The 18,470-nt window shown below is 43.1% G+C and overlaps 1 protein-coding gene across 4 annotated transcripts in view; it reads right to left on the bottom strand.

Annotated features, from left to right (window-relative positions):
• Rab3gap2 (RAB3 GTPase activating non-catalytic protein subunit 2) overlaps positions 1 to 18,470 on the bottom strand; it is an 84,860-nt gene that overhangs the window by 50,333 nt on the left and 16,057 nt on the right. For all 4 annotated transcript variants that reach the window (XM_052737931.1, XM_052737930.1, XM_052737932.1 and 1 more), the window contains exons 2-7: positions 17,812 to 17,876; positions 3,583 to 3,706; positions 2,307 to 2,388; positions 1,758 to 1,805; positions 1,604 to 1,679; positions 982 to 1,083 (exon numbers count right to left, since the gene is read on the bottom strand). In XM_052737931.1, coding sequence (XP_052593891.1) covers positions 982 to 1,083; positions 1,604 to 1,679; positions 1,758 to 1,805; positions 2,307 to 2,388; positions 3,583 to 3,706; positions 17,812 to 17,876 — 497 coding nt within the window. The remainder of the gene's footprint in view (positions 1 to 981; positions 1,084 to 1,603; positions 1,680 to 1,757; positions 1,806 to 2,306; positions 2,389 to 3,582; positions 3,707 to 17,811; positions 17,877 to 18,470) is intronic.

Here is an 18,470-nt window from a genome sequence, read left to right as displayed (position 1 = left end):
ATGGGGTTTTCTGGAACTAAATAGTGCAAAAAGAAAGATTAATTATAAAGTTTTTAACCCTACACTGTAAATGGAATAAAAGCATGCTGGTTCAGTAGTGCTATGGTAACTGTTTTACTGTGAGACAGACACTTTTTTTTTTAACTATAGGTAATTTTGACACTTGAATTAAAATTGAAAAGGTACAAAGTTTCATTAATGTATTTTCACCTGAAGTCGCTGTGGTGGTTTGGCCCCCATAGGTTCACAGATTTGAATGCTTGGTCACTAAGGACTGGTACTATTAAGAGGTGTGGCCTTGTTGGAGGAAGTGTCACATGGGAGTGGGCTTTGGGGTTTCAAACACTCAAGGCAGGCCTAGTATCTCTCACTCTTTCTGCTGCCTGCAGATGTAGAACTCTCAGCTCCTCCAGCACCATGTCTGCCTACATGCCACCATGCTTTCCACCATGACAATAACAGACTAAACCTCTGAAACTGTAAAACAGCCCCAATTAAATGTTTCCTTTATAAGAGTTGCAGTGGTCATGGTGTCTTTTCATAGCAATAAAACACTAAGATAGTCATCTCAACACAGTATTTCATTTATAAAATACAAAGGCTGGTATTCCACTTAGCTACAAATTACATTTCTAGAATATGCCAGCTCAGCTAACTGTGCCACAAGACAAATCTCTCAATTTCCAGGCAGAAAAAGCAAAACAAAACTGCTTCAAAACAATGTCACTGTTACTTTTTTTCTAATTGATTTTACAGGTATAGATGTTTTGTCTGCATTTATGTCTGTGTATCACCTGTGCCTAGTGCCCGTGGGGGACAGAAGAGGGTGTTAGATCCCCTGGAAGCTACAGAGGGTTTTGAGTCACCATGTGTATTCTGGGAATTGAATCTGGGTCCCCTGCAAGAGCATCCAGTGCTCTTAACTGCTGAGCCCTCTCTCCAGCCCTGCCACTGTTACTCCGAACATAATCTTTACATTACCTGCTCAGTCACTCCAGGGTGTCGGGGGATTTCATAGGTCCTGCACTTAAGCTGAAGCACTCTGTCCTCGTTCAAAAGTTGTGCAAGCAGAAGCACACCACTCTAGAAGCAAGCACAGAAAAGGCCCTGCTGGTTTCTCCAGTGTGACTGAACAGGGACAAGGCAAACAGACCATTTCCCAATAGTCTCCCAAAGACACCGAGTCCTCCTTTTTCACAAGCGTACGGCGTCTCTTCTGTTTCCTCTACAGATGGTTGCTCATCTGGTCTTCTTCCACCCCATAAAGCAACAGTTCTCAACCTGTGGGTCGCAACCCGCAAAGACCATTGGAAAACATATTTACAGCACATTTCCTAACAGTAGAAAAATTACAGTTAGGAAATAGCAACAAGATCATCTTATGGGTGGAGGTCACCACACCATGAGGAACTGTATTAAAGGGTCGCAGCATTAGGAAGGTTGAGAACGACTGCTAAATCATCACGTACACATTTCCCAGCATTCTTAGTAAGACTATCCTCTTGATTCCCACATGTGTTCTTGAAAAAGTAGTCATGAGGTGGCACAACATGATACACAACACAGTCAGCTGGCTCTCTCTGCTGCTGGAGACCCAACTCACCTCAGTGTAGAACCGCACGTAACCAGACGTGAACCCCACCACAATGCAGGTCCAGTCAGGACGCCCAGTGGAACTCCTGTCACGAATAAAATTGACGATTGTAATGTCTCAGCCATCAAAGCAGAAGAGACACAGAGCCCACCGTCATCCTTACCTCTTTTGGCTTGCCAGTGGGATGCAGAGAGCACTGGTCACATACTCCCTACAGGCAGAAACCAAAGGAAAACCATGAGCTCAGTCACTGTGCAAACGAATTTTATCAGACGCTTTCTGAAACTTCCTCACATTCCTCCCAGGGTGGAGATATGGTCCAGCAGCTAAGAGTTCTTGTTGCTCTTGCAGAGCCTGGGTTCAGCTCTGACATCCTCATTTGACCTCAGAGGGCACCAGGCACATCGGTGCACACACACACAGGCAGGCAAAACATTCATACACATAAAATTAAAGAATAAGTCTGTGAAAAACAGTTTTATTCAGATTAGGGTTTATAAAAAATCCTAAGAGCAACAAAAGGAAATCTGCTAACCAAATAGTTCTGTACAACCAGTAAGGTTGGGAAGGACACGGACACACACACACACACACACACACACACACACACACACACACACTCACAAAACCTGTACTCATGAAACAGATGCACTTACAAACAGACCCATTTCCTACATCTCACATGCAGACAAACAAGAGAACTCGCACCTACCCTTCGTCCACGCTCAAGGAACCACTCCAACCAACAGCAAACTGCATTTCTTCCTTCCCTTTATCACCATGCTTCCACTTTGCTGGGGGGGAAAAAAGATAAAATAAAACCAGTAACTTACTTATAAATTTTGATCTTTCCCCTTCAGAAACTGACTTGGATATTTATTATAGGTCAATAAATAATGTTTTTAGTTTGTAAAAGCTTTTTTGTAAGACCAGCTGGTCCCCTAGCCTTTGGTCTCTCCTTCTTCCACTTTAAACCACAACTTATTACTGTACTCAGAGTTTTTGCAGAATAAAGTGATGAATGCTCATATGCCACCGCACTAACTTTATTCAGAAGACTACTTTTATTTTCAAATGGCAAGGGCAAGTTTTATATTAGAGTTATGCCATGGGAATGGATTTTCTCTGTAGGACTACCCACAGACATCTTATACATAATCTTATTTTGTTCTATGAGGTTTTTTTTTTATAGTCTATCTAGCTCCAAATCTTAATATTTACATCTTCAACAAAAACTTATGAGCTGAAAACTTATGCACCAAGTGAAAATTTACAGTACTGAGTTTTCAAGCTGCAGCTAAGTCTCTTTTACATTGCTGTAAGGAGCCAGTTACAGCTCTTTCAGCACTGAGTATTCCTTGCAAGAATTAGGTAATGGCCAGTACTGCCTCAGAAGTGTCACAGAAGGACAGCTTAAAAACAACAACAAAAACCCAAAACCACAAAAAAGCAGAGGCAACCCAGACTAAAAAGGAAGCACTCTGGGTCTAAGGAAATGGCTCAGTCCATAAACGGCTTACCATGCAAGTGTGAGGACCTGAGCTCCATCCCTAGTTGCACATGCGCATGCATGCACACACACACACACACACACACACACACACACACACACACACACACACACACGAAAAGAGTGAGCCAGGGGCAGTTTAGGCCTGTGAACTCAGTGCCCAAGAGGCAGAGATAAGATGCCAGTTTGAGTTCTAGGTTCAGAGACCCTGACTCAAAAACTAGGGTGAAGAGCCATAGAGAAGGACACCTGACATTAGCCTGTGGTCTCCACACATGTGCAGAGGCACCTGCATATACATGTGCACACACACACATACACATACCCCCAAAGGGAAATATTCTATTTATATATATAATGTAGTGTAATAAATTATAGAACCACCACATAATACAGAAGAGAAATAACACATTTCCAAGTTCACATTCTGTTCCAATCTCTGCACTAAAATGGAGGCAGCAGAGACAACGGTACTTACGCACTAAAAACGCGGCCTTTTGCTCCCGGGCTATCACCATAAGATCACTGGTTGGAGATAAGGATAAAACACACTCCTGAAGCCAGGAAGTTCTTTGTGTTTTAGAAGTATTTCCTTCTTCTTCCTATGTATAAAAATGCAATTACTATAAATGCAAACCATTTAAAGAATACTGCAACTGTGCCTGCCTGTCCTGAGTGAAAGGGGGAGAAAAGAAATACTCTTAATTCTTCCACACCAAAATAGGTCAATGACAGCCACCCAACAAAATACTACCATAAACACATCTGTTGTGAAACTGACACAAAACCTCCATACATAAACAGCACGGCATTAGCAGAATGCAACACAAGAAACACTCAGAATTAACTCAGTATTAGGAATTTCATCAGGCAGTAAAGCGGTCTTTAGAAAATCTCTCTCAAGGTCAGCAAGTTGGCTGGGCAAACAAAGGCGCCTGCCCCCAAGTCTTAAGACCCGAGTTCAATTTCCAGAACTCACATGTTAGAATGAGAAAAGAGACACCCCCAGGTTGTCCTCTGACCCCCAACACATGTGCTGTGGCATGCCCTTGAAGTGGAACATGTGTATGGGTGTGTGCACACCCATACACATAACACACAAACACACACAAATAAATAAACATCTTTCAGCAGGCTCTGGCCAACTAGAGAAACCAGTGAAATGTATTACTGTATGCTCCTTTGCACATACAAACAAATACATTCACTGTGCTTCTCTCCCTTTTCCCTTGTGGGAATGCACATATAATGCATGCATACTTTAACATGTTGCTTTCTTCATTCCACAAGAAGTTTCTTCTTCTTTTTGAGGGCTTCTGTCAGAAGAACACTTAAAAATTGGGATACAGAGCCTGCAGCCTCTGGTGTAGTTACATGTGCTTCCCTTCATGTTAGGAATAAGAATGGATTTGGAGCCAGAGCTAAGAAGGCTGCACACTCTTGAAAACAGAAAGGCATTATTACTGTAAAAATTCATATTTTAGTCAAGCTCTTTTTAAAGGGAATTCTGTATCTACCTTATTGTCTTAAAGACATATTTTCTACAGAAAAACTAGAGAGAAAATTATCTCTATGGATAAAAGTCAGCTGTAATTATATTTCTCCCTGGATCTATGATTTCTACTAGAACATAGTCTGTTTACTCCACACAGCATCCCAGGCTCCTCAGAGTGGGGCGCTATCACACCCTATGGCCTCCGCACTAATGACTGAGACCCAAGATACTAAGTCTGAGTCTTGGGTCCTTTCGTGTAAGGGAGATCCCACTTTCGGGCAACAGCCTGGAAAGAGAGCAAACCACAGAGGAATAGTAAATATTTGATTTAAAAAAATAGTGATAGTCCAGGGACTATGGGCATACACCACCACACTCAGCAAAGACAGTGTGTTCTTAAGGTATTTCTTTAACCATACCTTTAAAAACATCTTCCCTTTCCCCCTCTGTGTTGGTCTGAATGAAAATGGCCCCCACAGAATCATAGGGAGTGGCATTATTGGAGGTGTGGCCTTGTTGAGTAGGTATGACCTTGTTGAAGGAAGTGTGTCATATTGGGGTAGGCTTTGGGGCTTCAGAAGTTCAAGCCAGGTCTCTTGTGAGGCTCTCTTCATGCTGTGTGTGGATCCACATGTAGAACTCTCAGCTACCTTTCCAACACCTTGTGTGCTGGCATGCCACAATGCTTCCCACCATGATGAAAATGGACTAAACCTCTGTACAGTAAGCCAGCCCAAATGAAATGTTTTCCTTTATAAGACTTGCTGCTGGATGTGGTGGCGCACGCCTTTAATTCTAGCATTCAGGAGGCAGAGGCAGGTGGATCTCTAGTTCAAGGCCAGCCTGGTCTACCAAGTGAGTTCCAGAACAGCCAGGGCCACACAGAGAAACCTTGCTTTGGGGATGGGGGGTGGGTGTTGCTGTGGTCATGGTGTCTCTTCATAGCAATAAAACCCTAACTAAGACACCCTCTATGTAGAGTTCCAGTTCCTTTGGTAACTGCACCCTGCTCTGACTTTCCCGTTCTTGAAAATGTGGCCAGTTGATAGAGAAGAACAAGGGTTCTTAGGAATCCAGCTCAATGCACGGGGCAGTGGCAGCAGAAATAGAAGCTATGCATGAAGGACAGAGATGTGTCTGAAGGAGTTCCTGTGTCAGACCTTTCAAAGACACTTCAAGTCAAAGCAGAAATAATCTGACAAAAATACCAGGATAGGGAAAATAAAGAAGCCCCTACCTCAGGCTGGATCACAATGAACTAGCTTCACCACAAAGCTGCATTTCCAGCTTAGCAGCAGGCTAAGGCATCGGTGCACAAGGCATCGGTGCACATTTGGTAGCTGGTAAGATGCAGGCTCACTGTTCACTTTGTAATACAAGGATCTCTGCATACCAATTAGGTGTGTGGAAAAACCTGCCCACAGTAATGGTCCACAGTCACTAACACTGCTCTCTTGAAGCCAATGATCCTAAAGTTAACACCACCAACTGAAAAGACGCTTAATTTCCCAAGTGAGGAAGAAATTAAAAAGAAAGAAAACAAAGTACATCACACTTAAACCAGCAAGTTTCCGAGTTTCCCACAAAAACCAGACCCTGAAGCTAACACTGTCTTCATCTGATTGGTGGTGCAGGAAGCAGCCACAGAGGCCCTGGAGAAGGCACTTGCTCTCACTCAGGGCTTCATCACAGCCTTAGCATTCCTTTCAGACTACAAATTTGTCAGATGATTCATTCTTTCAGGATGTGTCAGATGATAATCCTACAGCACCATAACCAGCCTTTGCTTGCAGACAGCTGCTACCATGCAATGAATCATCATTTGCCTGATGTCTATTGGTGTCTCCATTGCTGTATGGAAACAGCCACCAAAGCAGCCAGGGGCAGTTTCTCAGTTTGCAATTTTGACCCTGGATTTTCTTTTCATTGGGCTAACTTTCAAAGTTGTTTATGTATCACAGGGTTGCCAGTAAAATCCAGTGTTCTCAGGGTCTGTTCTCATACTCACAGTAGTTCTAGTAGGTGCCACCAAACTCAGAAAAACTCACTTACACTTTCTGAAAGCAAGAGAGGTACCACAAAAGCAAGGTCTCCATGCTGCATTTCCTGGTAGTAGTCTGCTTCTAATCTATGTTATGCCCAGTGCTTTTCAAACTTTCTTTTCCTTCTTTTCTTGGGGTAAGGTATAATGGGACTTCTTATCCCCAAACAAAATTCTACAGAACAGTTCAAAAGACCAAACAGAGCAGAGATGGCAAAGCTTTTCGGCCCCTCCGCCAAACCTCACACAGCGTAGAAAGATCAGAGCCTGAACCACTCAAATTAAACATCTTATGGTCTTCTCAAAATCAAAATGGGGCAAAGCATGAACTCTCTCTAATTTGTTATAATAAAAAAAGCTCTCTTTCAAGTAAAATTAGTGACAAAAATGTACACTCTGAATGTCAATTTTTAAAATTAGAGGAAGTCAGTAATTTTACAGTGTATCTCACAGTTAGCTCAGGATTATTTGTTGTTACTTTCCTGGTTTCAGTGCTAAGGACTGAGCCCAGAGCCTTGGTCTCAACAGGCGAGCACACCCCGATTCCATTGTTATTTATGTCTAAACTGTAGAGTGCGATATTGTCTTAGAAGGTTTTGCAAGTGTACACTCACTTGCCTATTCAACCTTTGATCTATATGGAAAAAGTCAACACGGAAAAGCCCTGGTATTGGTAATGATAAATATTATTAGTGTTAGAGAGTGAAATGCTTACATTTTTATGTAATACCTGAACTTTCTGCAATAAGCATGGCAAAAACAACTTCCTTTTTTATTAAAAGCTTCATTTCACAATTAACTACAATGGAATTCCAAACTTAACAACCACGTGTCTCTATTTCCTGAATCAATATTTGATACTAGACAGTAAATCTCTTTACTCCACCAGGTGCTGTGTGGTACTAGAAAGTACCAAATAATATCTACCCAGAGACTCTACTATTAGTTCTTAGACCAACATGACCAATAAATAAAGAGCAATGAGTATCCAGTTGAAGTCAGAATAGACCGTATTGCTAAATTAAATGCTAAGGGCTTTAAGCTGCTATTAGATTTTAGAAAAAATAAATAGTAGTAAGTACTCACCAAAAAGATTTATATATGGAAAACATAAGAAGATGACCAATGTCACCCACAAGTGAAATCAAAGATTAAAACATTAATGAGCATTTCACACTATCCTAAGATTAAAGTTTGCTAATATACTAGGGGCCCAACCATTTAGAATATACTTACGAAGGGTAGAACCCACTTTAAAAAGTCAACAACAGGCATGCACTCACTTCTTAGTCCTCTGTTTAAGTGACTACAAATCAGACACTAGCAGCAGTAGAGGGAGCTGGCGCAGTGGATGATGTGCTGGCTAAGCAAGCATGAGGACCAGAGTGTGGGTCTAGAATCTGTCGGTCAGTGGGTGTAAAGCCTGCCTGGAATCGATCGCAGGCAGCACTTTGATGGGAGACAGGACCCCTGAGGTTAGCTGACTAGCAGGCTAGCCAGATGAGCCCTAACAGTGAGCTCTGGTTGTATCTTAGACACTGCCTCGATGAACAGGAGGGAGTGCAACTGAGAAAGACACCTGATGCCAACCCCAGGCCTCCAGGAGCACTCATGTACACACACACACACACACACACACACACACACACACACACACACACACACACACGCCCAAACACAGAATATACATTTACACACTCAGGCATGCCACATGTACACATACACATTAGGTAAAAAGCATGAATTAACGGTGTGAATTTTACTTTTATTCTCCCTGGTACAAAACCCCATTAAAAACAGCTTATCTGGGGGCTAGGGAAGGCACTAGAGATGAAACCTAAGGCCCTGTGCATGCTAAACCTGTGTTCTACCCATTCTACCCTGATCTTCATTCACCCCAGCTGAAAGGCTTTTTCTTCATCTCTGCTGTAGTCCTGAGGATGGAGCTTGGGAAATTAAGTGCTAACTAATGGGACAGGGAGGCTCAGGAGCAGTTTCCCTGGTTGATGGGAAACCGCCAACAGGCTCCTCTGGAAGTGAATGAGGTTGGAGGAGGAGGCTTGCTTGGAATCATGTTTGACCACTCAGGCCTAGATCCCTTTCCCACCCCATCCACCTGGACAGGAGGCAGAACAGAGACCTCCCCGTCAAGCCCAAATGCACAGGACAGAAGGTTCCCTGGGGGACTTCCTGAGGAGTGCGGAGGTGAACTAAAACCAACAATCACAGATGAGAAAGGAAAAGTTGCAGCTGATAAGGGAGAGAGTAAAGTAAGCCTCTTCAGCATGTCAGCGACCACATGCCATCCACACTGGACCTGCGCAGCTTGTTACTCTGAGGACAAGAATCTAGAAACAACCCAAAGCTACCTTTGCTGGCCAGCAATCATTTTAACTGTACCCTTCACACTAGCAAACCACTCCACCAGAATTTACTGAAACTAAGCCAATGTCTGACAGAGCAATGCTTTGAAGCTCACCACTCCAAAAGGCCAAGAAATAAGAGAGGAAAAAATAAAAATAAAAAACAAACAAACAAACACAGAAAGGCAGAGAATGGAGAATCACAGGAAAAGTTCTGCAGCAAGCCAGGGTTCTGAACCTCAGCACTCCTGACAGTTTGAGCGGGATCATGCTTTGCTCTGAGTGACTATCCTCTGTGGTAGAAAATGCCTGGTAGGACCTTCAGACCCTGCCCTTTGGACATACCTCTGCCCCAAACTGAAAACCAAGACTGTCCACATGATGCCAAATCACTGTCCTTGATTAGAGGGAACAAAACAAACAACTCCCCATTGAGACTGACTAGGTTACACTTGGCTCTCATTAGTGCTAAAAGAAGGACCATTGACAAAATAAGCATTTCTTACAGTCAAAGGTCCAAGCTCCTAGTGAGAACTAGCCTTGGGAATGAGACCCTCTGTGGTCACCTTCCAGGATGGCTGTGTCTCCAGTGTGGCAGATGGCACCAACATCTAATGGAGGTGATGCAATAAGGCTGGAGATCCCCCAGAATCGTCTTAAATGATAGATACTCTAAGAACATGTAATCAGCTTGAGTTATATTCCAATTGTTGGCCTATAAATAAACATTTCTCCAGGGCCTCTTTCCAATCAGCATACTTTCATTCCCTATTAATCTGATGAATCATGATTGCCCTTGAAAAATCATACTATGCACCCTTCTGTAAAACAGATGAAACATACTTCAAAGTACTCTGAGTAGAAATTCTCCCCGCTGCCCACTGGAGCTGAGGACCTCGGGTAGAACTTCCCTAGGTCTACTCCTCTCCGGTCTACTATCTGGTTATGATGGAGCCTGCCAATTCTATCCTTCCTTCCACTTGCTCTAATGTACCAATGAAAGAATACCTTACCAATTTAGGTTAATGCAAGCCTCTGTAAGCTTCTTCCAAAACTGTCTCAGTTCCCTTATGCCTGACACTGGTTGAATAAACATTCCACGTTCGTCACTTAGTTCCCACAGCAAAGCAATCACAGTCCCAACTACAAGCCCTTGTAACGCTAGCAAATACAACACAAATCCTTGCAAAGTGATTTACTGTTACTCACAGACTGTCCTGATCTACTGGACAGTGTGTTTGTTTATCTTCTTTTCCAGGTTCCCCAGTCATCCACTGCTTTATCACGGTGCTATCAACCTGTCATTCTCGAGGAAGACTGTTATCCTTTTCCTTACATCCCAATTCACCCCGAATACTTGTTTCTGCTTGTTTCCTCATTCTCTTATTGCACTTCCTTGTAGGGAAAAAGGAATTCATCAGTTGTGTTCTTTTCATTTGCCCAATTAGAGCTGTGACCACTTAGACATGGAAACATTATTTTGGACACTGTATATATTGAATTGTAGTCCCACTGCCACCCTAACTTAGATATTGAAGAAGTAGCTCCATGTGACTGTACTGAGCATAGGGATTGTAAGAAAAAAGTTTATGTTAATTGAGGTGCTGAGGGCTGTGCCTTATCCTATAGGACTCATATCCTAAGAAGAGATGAGACACCAGAACAACTCCACAGTCCCACTTGTTCACAGAGAAGCCAACAAGGAAGGACACAGGAGCACAGCTGTCTGCAGTAGTCAGAGGAGGGGCAATACCTGGCACCTTGATATTCAGCTGTGACAAGATAAATATTTGTTCTTTAAGTGACCCAGCCTGTGGTAGTGTGTTATGGCAGTCTGAGCAGACAATTATAGGGTGAAATATCTACAGGAGAATGTGGTGGTATTGTGTTCCCCAAAATATTGTGCACCCTAAAAAAACTTATTTGGGGTCAGAGAACAGAACAGCCAGTAGATAGACATAGAGGCCAGAAAATGGTGGCACACACCTTTAATCCTATCACTTGGGAGGCAGAGAGCCATTCGGCTCTCTGTGAGTTTAAAGCCACACTGGAAACAGCCAGGCATGGTGACTCACGCCTTTAATCCCAGAAAGCGAGCCTTTAATCCCAGGAAGTGATGGCAGAAAGCAAAAAGGTATATAAGGCATGAGGACCAGGAACTAGGCAGGTTAAGCTTGTAGGCTTTTAGCAGCCGTTCAGCTGAAATTCATTCTGGATGAGGACTCAGAGGCATCCAGTCTGAGGAAACAGGATCAGCTGAGGAATCGACAAGGTGAGGTGGCTGTGGCTTGTTCTGCTTCTCTGATCTTCCAGCATTCACCCCAATAACTGACTCTAGGTTTGATTTTATTAATAAGACCTTCTAAGATTCCTGCTACAGGAGAAAGATATACCAAAATCTCAAAGGTCACTAATGTCATAGTCACAGACACAGACCTTCTTGGATATGGCTCTTGCTGATGCAGATATTGGAATATAATTTTATTGTTTTGTTTGCAGAAGGAGGACTTTATTGTTCAGTGACATTATCATTAAAAACATCATTATCATTAAAAACATCCAGAAAATGTGTCTGGAGAGATGGCTCAGTGGTTAAGAGTGCTTATCACTTTTCTAGGGAATGTAAGTTCAATTCCTAGGACCCATGTTGGGCAGCTCACAACCACCTATAACTCCAGCTCCAGGTGTGTGTGTGTGTGTGTGTGTGTGTGTGTGTGTGTACATACACACAATTTTTTTAAACTCAAGAAAAAGTACTTTGCTTTCATTTTTAGCTATTGGTTAGTGTGAGAAAGACAAGACAGCCTGCAGAAAGAAGCCCAGGAAGCACAACTAGGCTCCTGCTCTGTACTTCCAAGCAATTCCCAGCATGGGCAGGAAGGGGACTCACTGACAACAACCCAAAGTGGACAGAAGCCAAGAGGAGCGCCTACTTTATCTTCTCTACAAGCCAGCGGCCTAGAGTGGAGCCCGTTGAGGCAGGCTCGGGGGACATGTCCCTGGAGCCCTCGCGATGCACTTGGGGCTGCCGATGAGTCTGCACTCCACACGGAGTGAAGAGGTAGGTCAAGCACATGTGAAGAAGACTCAGGCTACTGTGGCTTGGTCCCTGGAGGTTTTAGTTCACACCGACCAATGGACTCTTGAAAGCATACAATGACCACAGACCCAGAGCTCCCCGACCATGAACTGGTTTCTCAGCATCACTAAGATGAGGTTCTCCCAGGAGGAAGCCAAACCCTTCTGGAGTGAAAGATCCTCTTGCCACCATTGTATATGAATCATCCTTCAAAGTGGCTCTAATGTCTTCTTTGAAAAGAGAAGTCACTGTGACCAAAGGCTCCTGGGATACAACGTCCTCTCCAGAGCTGCAGCACAAAGGTGACAGTACCAACCTCTTTGAGATTCCATTCACAGCTTTATGAGCTGGTGGGACAGCTGGGGTCATCATGGAGCAGCAGGAAGTACACGGAATCCTCTCCTAGACCCGGACACAAACATCTTCTTGGTGGTACTCCACTCTCCCTCACTGCACTTTTTCCTCCTCACCATCCTCTCCACGTGCCGTGCTCTCCACTTGGACCACGCCCCTCCTCACCATCCTCTCCACGTGCCGTGCTCTCCACTTTGACCACGCTCCTCCTGTCACCATTGTTCAGGGCATTTAACTTACGGTTTGTTTTCCTGCTGCTGTCACTTCCTCACAGGGTGACTTCCACTCTGCTGGGTCCAGCCCTTGTTACAGCTGACAGCTCAGAATCACATGAGCAAAACAGGCTTCTCCTTTCTTAAAAAAGGCTTTTCCAGACTCCCAGGATGAAGTCTCTCAAATATAAAAGCCTTTTCCTCTTTCAAGTCATGAAAATGAAACAACTTTCAAAGCGACGAGAGGCATCCCGAAATAAAAGGCAGCCTGGAGTCCATATTGCTTCCTGCTGAGCTCAAGAGATGTGGCTGGCCTCCGGGGCAGCAGCACTCAGCTCTGGTGGCTGCTTCACTCACTCTTTGAAAGCTCGCTCTCTCAATGCTCTTCATGCCGCTGCCGCACCAGGGACCAGCTCTCCAATGATGGGCCAGCCACAGCCAAAGCTCACTCTCCTCCACCACTCACCACAGCCTCCGCCCAAAGGCAGCTGACTGAGAATACCGTCAGTGTTTATAGTACAGTGCCTCCACACAACTTAACAGTAAGTGAACAGCAAGACACCCTACTCCCATTGTTGGCGCCATCTTTAATGTGGGCAAAACCCAGTTATGTTCTTGGGGAAGTTGGAGGTCTGTTCCTAGCAGGAGCATTCAGAGCTTCCTGTCCACTCACTTCCTGTGGGTGATGGTGTCTGTTGCCTTGATCAGGTCTTGGACTCCTGTATCTCACACATCTGCCGAGCCTTTCGCTCTGCTGCTTGTTGTGCCTCTGGATATAAACCTTAGAGTTGTTTATAATCACTGAGAGTAGTGCAAGTAACAGTCTTACCTCCACCGAGTGACATTTTTGGCAATCCTGGTATAGCTGTGAGTGTGAAACAATAAAAAGGAGAAAGACTTCCAGACCACAAACAATGTAGGTAAAAACCATGAAGTGGTTTGAATTATAAGTAAGTAGAAGCCAGTCAGTCTTGTTTTAATTGCACATGAAATGCTTAGAACAGGTAAATCCATACACAGAAAGTAAATCAGTTATTACTGTAAGATAGGTAATGCATTGTGGGGTTTCCACTAGGGAATTAAAATATTATGAACTTAGATCATGATAATAGTTACAGAACTTTGAGAATATTAAGAAAACTGAGTTATATACTACAAGGGTAAATTACATGGTATGTGAGTCATATCAATATCATATACAATTAACATCACAATACTGATAAAAATCTGAATGATTAAAATGGTACACTAAACATTTGTTTAACACAAAAGAATGGAGTAAAGAGTTAGAAGACACTGTGATGGCCGATCCTGGTTATCACTGACTAGAACTGGGAAGCACCTCACAGTTGGCCACCCAGCACTGAGTGGAAGATTTGTTTCCATTTCGTCACCTGAAGTAGGAAGGGCCATCTTTAATGTGGGCAGCATCTTCCAATGGCAACCCATACAAAGAGGTCTAAGAAAATGTTGTGATTTTGCTCCTTGCCTCTGCTCCTGCTGGCAAGCTTATCTGCTACTGAAAGCCTTCACTGACACCAGAACCATGCTTCTTCAGGCTTCCAACATGGACTAGAGACAGTGGCTCTCCAGGAACTCTCCAGGCCTTCAGCACCACACTGAGGCAGCCAGCTGCATGAACTAAGCAGCTATAGACTCTTGGCCTCCAGGATACAGACAGTGACTGTCGGAGTCCTAGACCATGCCATGTGCCAACCTAAGACAGTGACTGTAGGAGTCCTAGACCATGCCATGTGCCAACCTAAGACAGTGACTGTCGGAGTCCTAGACCATGCCATGTGCCAACCTAAGACAGTGATTGTCAGAGTCCTAGACCATGCCATGTGCCAACCTAAGACAGTGTTTGTCGGAGTACTAGACCATGCCATGTACCAACGTAAGACAGTGACTGTCGGAGTACTAGATCATGCCATGTGCCAACCTAAGACAGTGATTGTCAGAGTACTAGACCATGTTATGTGCCAACCTAAGACAGTGTTTGTTGGAGTACTAGACCATGCCATGTGCCAACCTAAGACAGTGATTGTTGGAGTATCCAGACCATGTTATGTGCCAACCTAAGACAGTGATTGTCGGAGTATCCAGACCATGTTATGTGCCAACCTAAGACAGTGATTGTCGGAGTACTCAGACCAGTCTAATATGTCCCCTTCTAATAGCAGTCATTCTTTTGATTCTGTTCCCTTAGGGTACACTGACTAATAAAGGAACTAAAAAGTGACTAGGTACACAAAACACATAGCCAAATGGCAGATGAGAATTTAGCTACACCAATAATCACTTAAAATGTGAAGAAATTATTTAATGAATGTCGAAAGTATCAGGTTGATTAAAAAAGCAATATCCAGCTACCTATTAAAAACACAATTTAGCTTCAAAACCAGAAGTCGGTTAAAATGGAAAAGGAGGGAAAGAGACAGGCCATGGGAAAGCAATGCCTGTGTAAGAAGTAGAGAGGGCAGACATTAGTACACATCACCGGGGACACTGACACACTTCAGAGCAGGAGCAGCCCAGGAGGCAGACAGGCATAAATGGAGACACAGTCCACAGGAGGACCGCTCAGTGCCTGAAGCAACACTGACAGTGCTCACGGGAAGAGGCAAGTCCACCAGAACACACGGACGTTTCCACTCCCTTCTGAGCAAGTCCACCAGAACACACAGACGTTTCCACTCCCTTCTCTCACTAGCAGAAAGAAGAGAAATCCAGAAGAACAGAGAGACAGGAACAGACCAACCTAACTGAATGCAGAGAACCCTTCCCTGTCAACAGAGATGAACATCTAACAGAACACACCGTGTATGAAGCCATAAAGTAGGCCCCATAGATTTACACTGTTTGGAAGCACGTAACAGAAGCTCTCTGATAACATCAAGGTGAAATCAGAAATAATCAACAAAGAAATCTGGTAAATTCCCAGTAACAGCCTTCCTTATCTGCAGTTCTACTTCTGTGATTTGAGTTATCCAAAGCAAGTCATGGTCCAAGGGCTAAGTGGAAAACTCCAGGAATGAACCATTGCAGGTTGTAAATTGTGTGCTGTTCTGACTTATGTAATGAAACCACACAATGTCCCACTCCACCAGGCCCTGGAGTACTGAAGCTGTGAACTCTGCCTTTGTCCAGCACATTGCTACTCACCCATTAGTCTCTTGTAGTCATTTTGGTTGTTAAAGCAACAGTCTGAACATCATAGAGCATATGTTCATGTAACTCTTATTTTAATTAATTAATACTGGCCCCCAAATGTAAAGGTAATGATGCTTGCAATTTTATTACAGCATATTGTTAAAATGTTCCCACTTTAATTATTGGTTATTATTGTTAATATCTTACTGCATCTAACTTATGAATTAAACTTTTTTTAAAGTATGGACATGTTGGATAAATAGTACAGGTAGGGTTCACAGCTGTCCTCAATGTTTCAGGCCCATAGGAGGTCTTAGGAAAAGTCTCCCTCCTCAAGGGGAGACTATTACATTTGCAATTAAGTAACACACTTCTAACAAATCAAAAAGGAAACCAAAAGAAATTAGAAAACATTTTAAACTAAATGAAGTTGAAAACACACATAAAAACCTTAGTGCACAGGTAAATATGTAGATTTATATTACAAGAGAAAATAGATTTAAAATAAGTAATCTATAGTGACATTTTAAGAAGCTAGAAAACAAACTCCAAGTAAAGAGAATTAAAGATATAACTAAAGACAATAAAACAGAAAAAAAACACTGGTTACTGAAACTCAAGTTTGGAAACTAACTACTAGAACAAAAGCTAAAAAAAAATTTAGGTAGAATAACCAAGGGAAAAGGAGAGAAAAATAAAAATACCAAAATCATGGTATAAAATGAGAAATTACCCAAATCACAGACTGGAAGAGAAGTCTCTCCACACACATAAAAGTCAGTGATTACAGAAACAAGCTATTTCTAGGTGTCATACGGCCTGGTTCTGGCTAAGAAATGATGTGGCAAAGCTGTAAGTAGCTTTTAAGAAAAGCTGTTTCCCCAGAACAGCAGGTGACAGTCCAAGTCTCTTCCTCCCTCTGGTCACAAATAACACCACCCATTGCCTGTGACAGAAACAAGCCAGCCAGCCAGACGTGAAGAGACTGATGACATACAGAGCTCAGTGACTGGGTCAAATGACCCAGGAGCCACCCTAACTCTGGATGGCCTTCCATGTGAAGTGATGAAGGCTCCCTCGGTTTAAACCAGTTTAAGTTAGATCATCCACAACTCACGGGTGAAACATGGTAAGATGCACAGGAACTTGTCTACTTTGGTCATTGATATAGTGTCAGCAGCTAGAATATGACAGGCACAACAAATATTCTAGAATATTTAGAAAGCATCTAGAATAACTTAGAAGAGGAAACACTCCCAAAGCAATGAACGTTCTCTATCTAGCCCACCGCTATGGTTCTACCGAGTCCCCTGCGCCATGTCAGACACTTAACCCCATGTAAAAGGAGGAGTTGAGAACCAATAAGAAGTGAAGTCAGAAAGGCAGAGTGAGCAAATTAATGCTGCCATCATGGGATGGGTTTGTTATAACAGGAGTGGGTCTGTTCTGAGGGGGCGGGGAAGTTTGGATTCTACACACACACACACACACACACACACACCCTTTTCTTTTGTCTCTCCTTCATCTTTTGCCATGCTATGAGGCAGCAAAAAGGGCACTGTCAGATGCTAAGCCCTTCATCTTGGATTTGAACTGGCCCCCCAGGACCACAGCCAATGATACTTCATCATGAATTACAAAGTCTCAGGTCCTTGTAGCATAGACTACAATGCCATTTATTGTAGAAATTAAGTTCCTTAAAAGCAGGTATCTAGTTAGTTACTACAAACTAAACATACAACCGTTTATGACAAAGATTTTTTTCAAAATGTCAACCTAATACTGAAATATGCCATTATTATTACAAAAGATGTCATTATCAAAAACCATGTCAGGCACCAGCTCAGTGGGTAAAGGCACTTATTATGTAAGCCTGGGGATCTGAGTTCAATTCCTGGAACCCATTAAAGGGGAAAGGAGAGAAGCGGCTCCACAGTTGTCCTCTGACCACCACACAGACCCCTTCCACACACAAAATCAAAACGAGACCATGCAATTATAAAGACTTACAGGTTCTTGGGCTTCTGTTTCTTCCCATGCTCCCCAACTATCATCTTCCCAGTTTGATAATTTGCCTAGAGGGAGGAAGAGAGAGAGAACACATAAAATTAAAAGGCTTATTAACATATTTTAAAACATTTTTCTCTAAACATAACAGAAACAATTTGTTTTTTCGTTTGGTTGGTTTTTGTTGTTGATTTTGAGACAGGGTCTCACTATGTAGCTCTGGCTATCCTGGAACTTGTTATGTAGACCAGGCTGGCTGTGAACTCACAGAGATAATCCCTGCCTCTGCCTCCTGAGCACTGATCATAGATGTGTGTCATCACACCCAAGCAGAAGCAATCACTATATGATGTTAATGGTAAAGAAGAATGTGATTGTAAGCTGTGCTACCTCAGGATTTGGTCATAGATGATAAGAACCAAGAAACATAACCTACTTAACTTCCGAATCTATGTCTAATAAAACTGTACAAGTTATTCAAATCTTAAAATATTGGACATTGAGGAGATCCACATTTGAATTAAATGTAAAGGTGAGTTTAAAGATTAATCTGAGTGGGGCTGGAGAGATGGCTCAGCGGTTAAGAACACTGGCTGTTCTTCCAGAGGACCGGGGTTCAATTCCCAGCACCCACATGGCAGCTCACAATTGTCTGTAATTCC

The sequence above is a fragment of the Peromyscus californicus genome, unplaced genomic scaffold (genome assembly GCF_007827085.1).
Source record: "Peromyscus californicus insignis strain IS unplaced genomic scaffold, ASM782708v3 Scaffold_14__1_contigs__length_90479793_seg_2, whole genome shotgun sequence".
Classification (NCBI taxonomy): Eukaryota; Metazoa; Chordata; class Mammalia; order Rodentia; family Cricetidae; genus Peromyscus; species Peromyscus californicus.
This window is presented reverse-complemented; position numbering and strand designations above follow the sequence as displayed.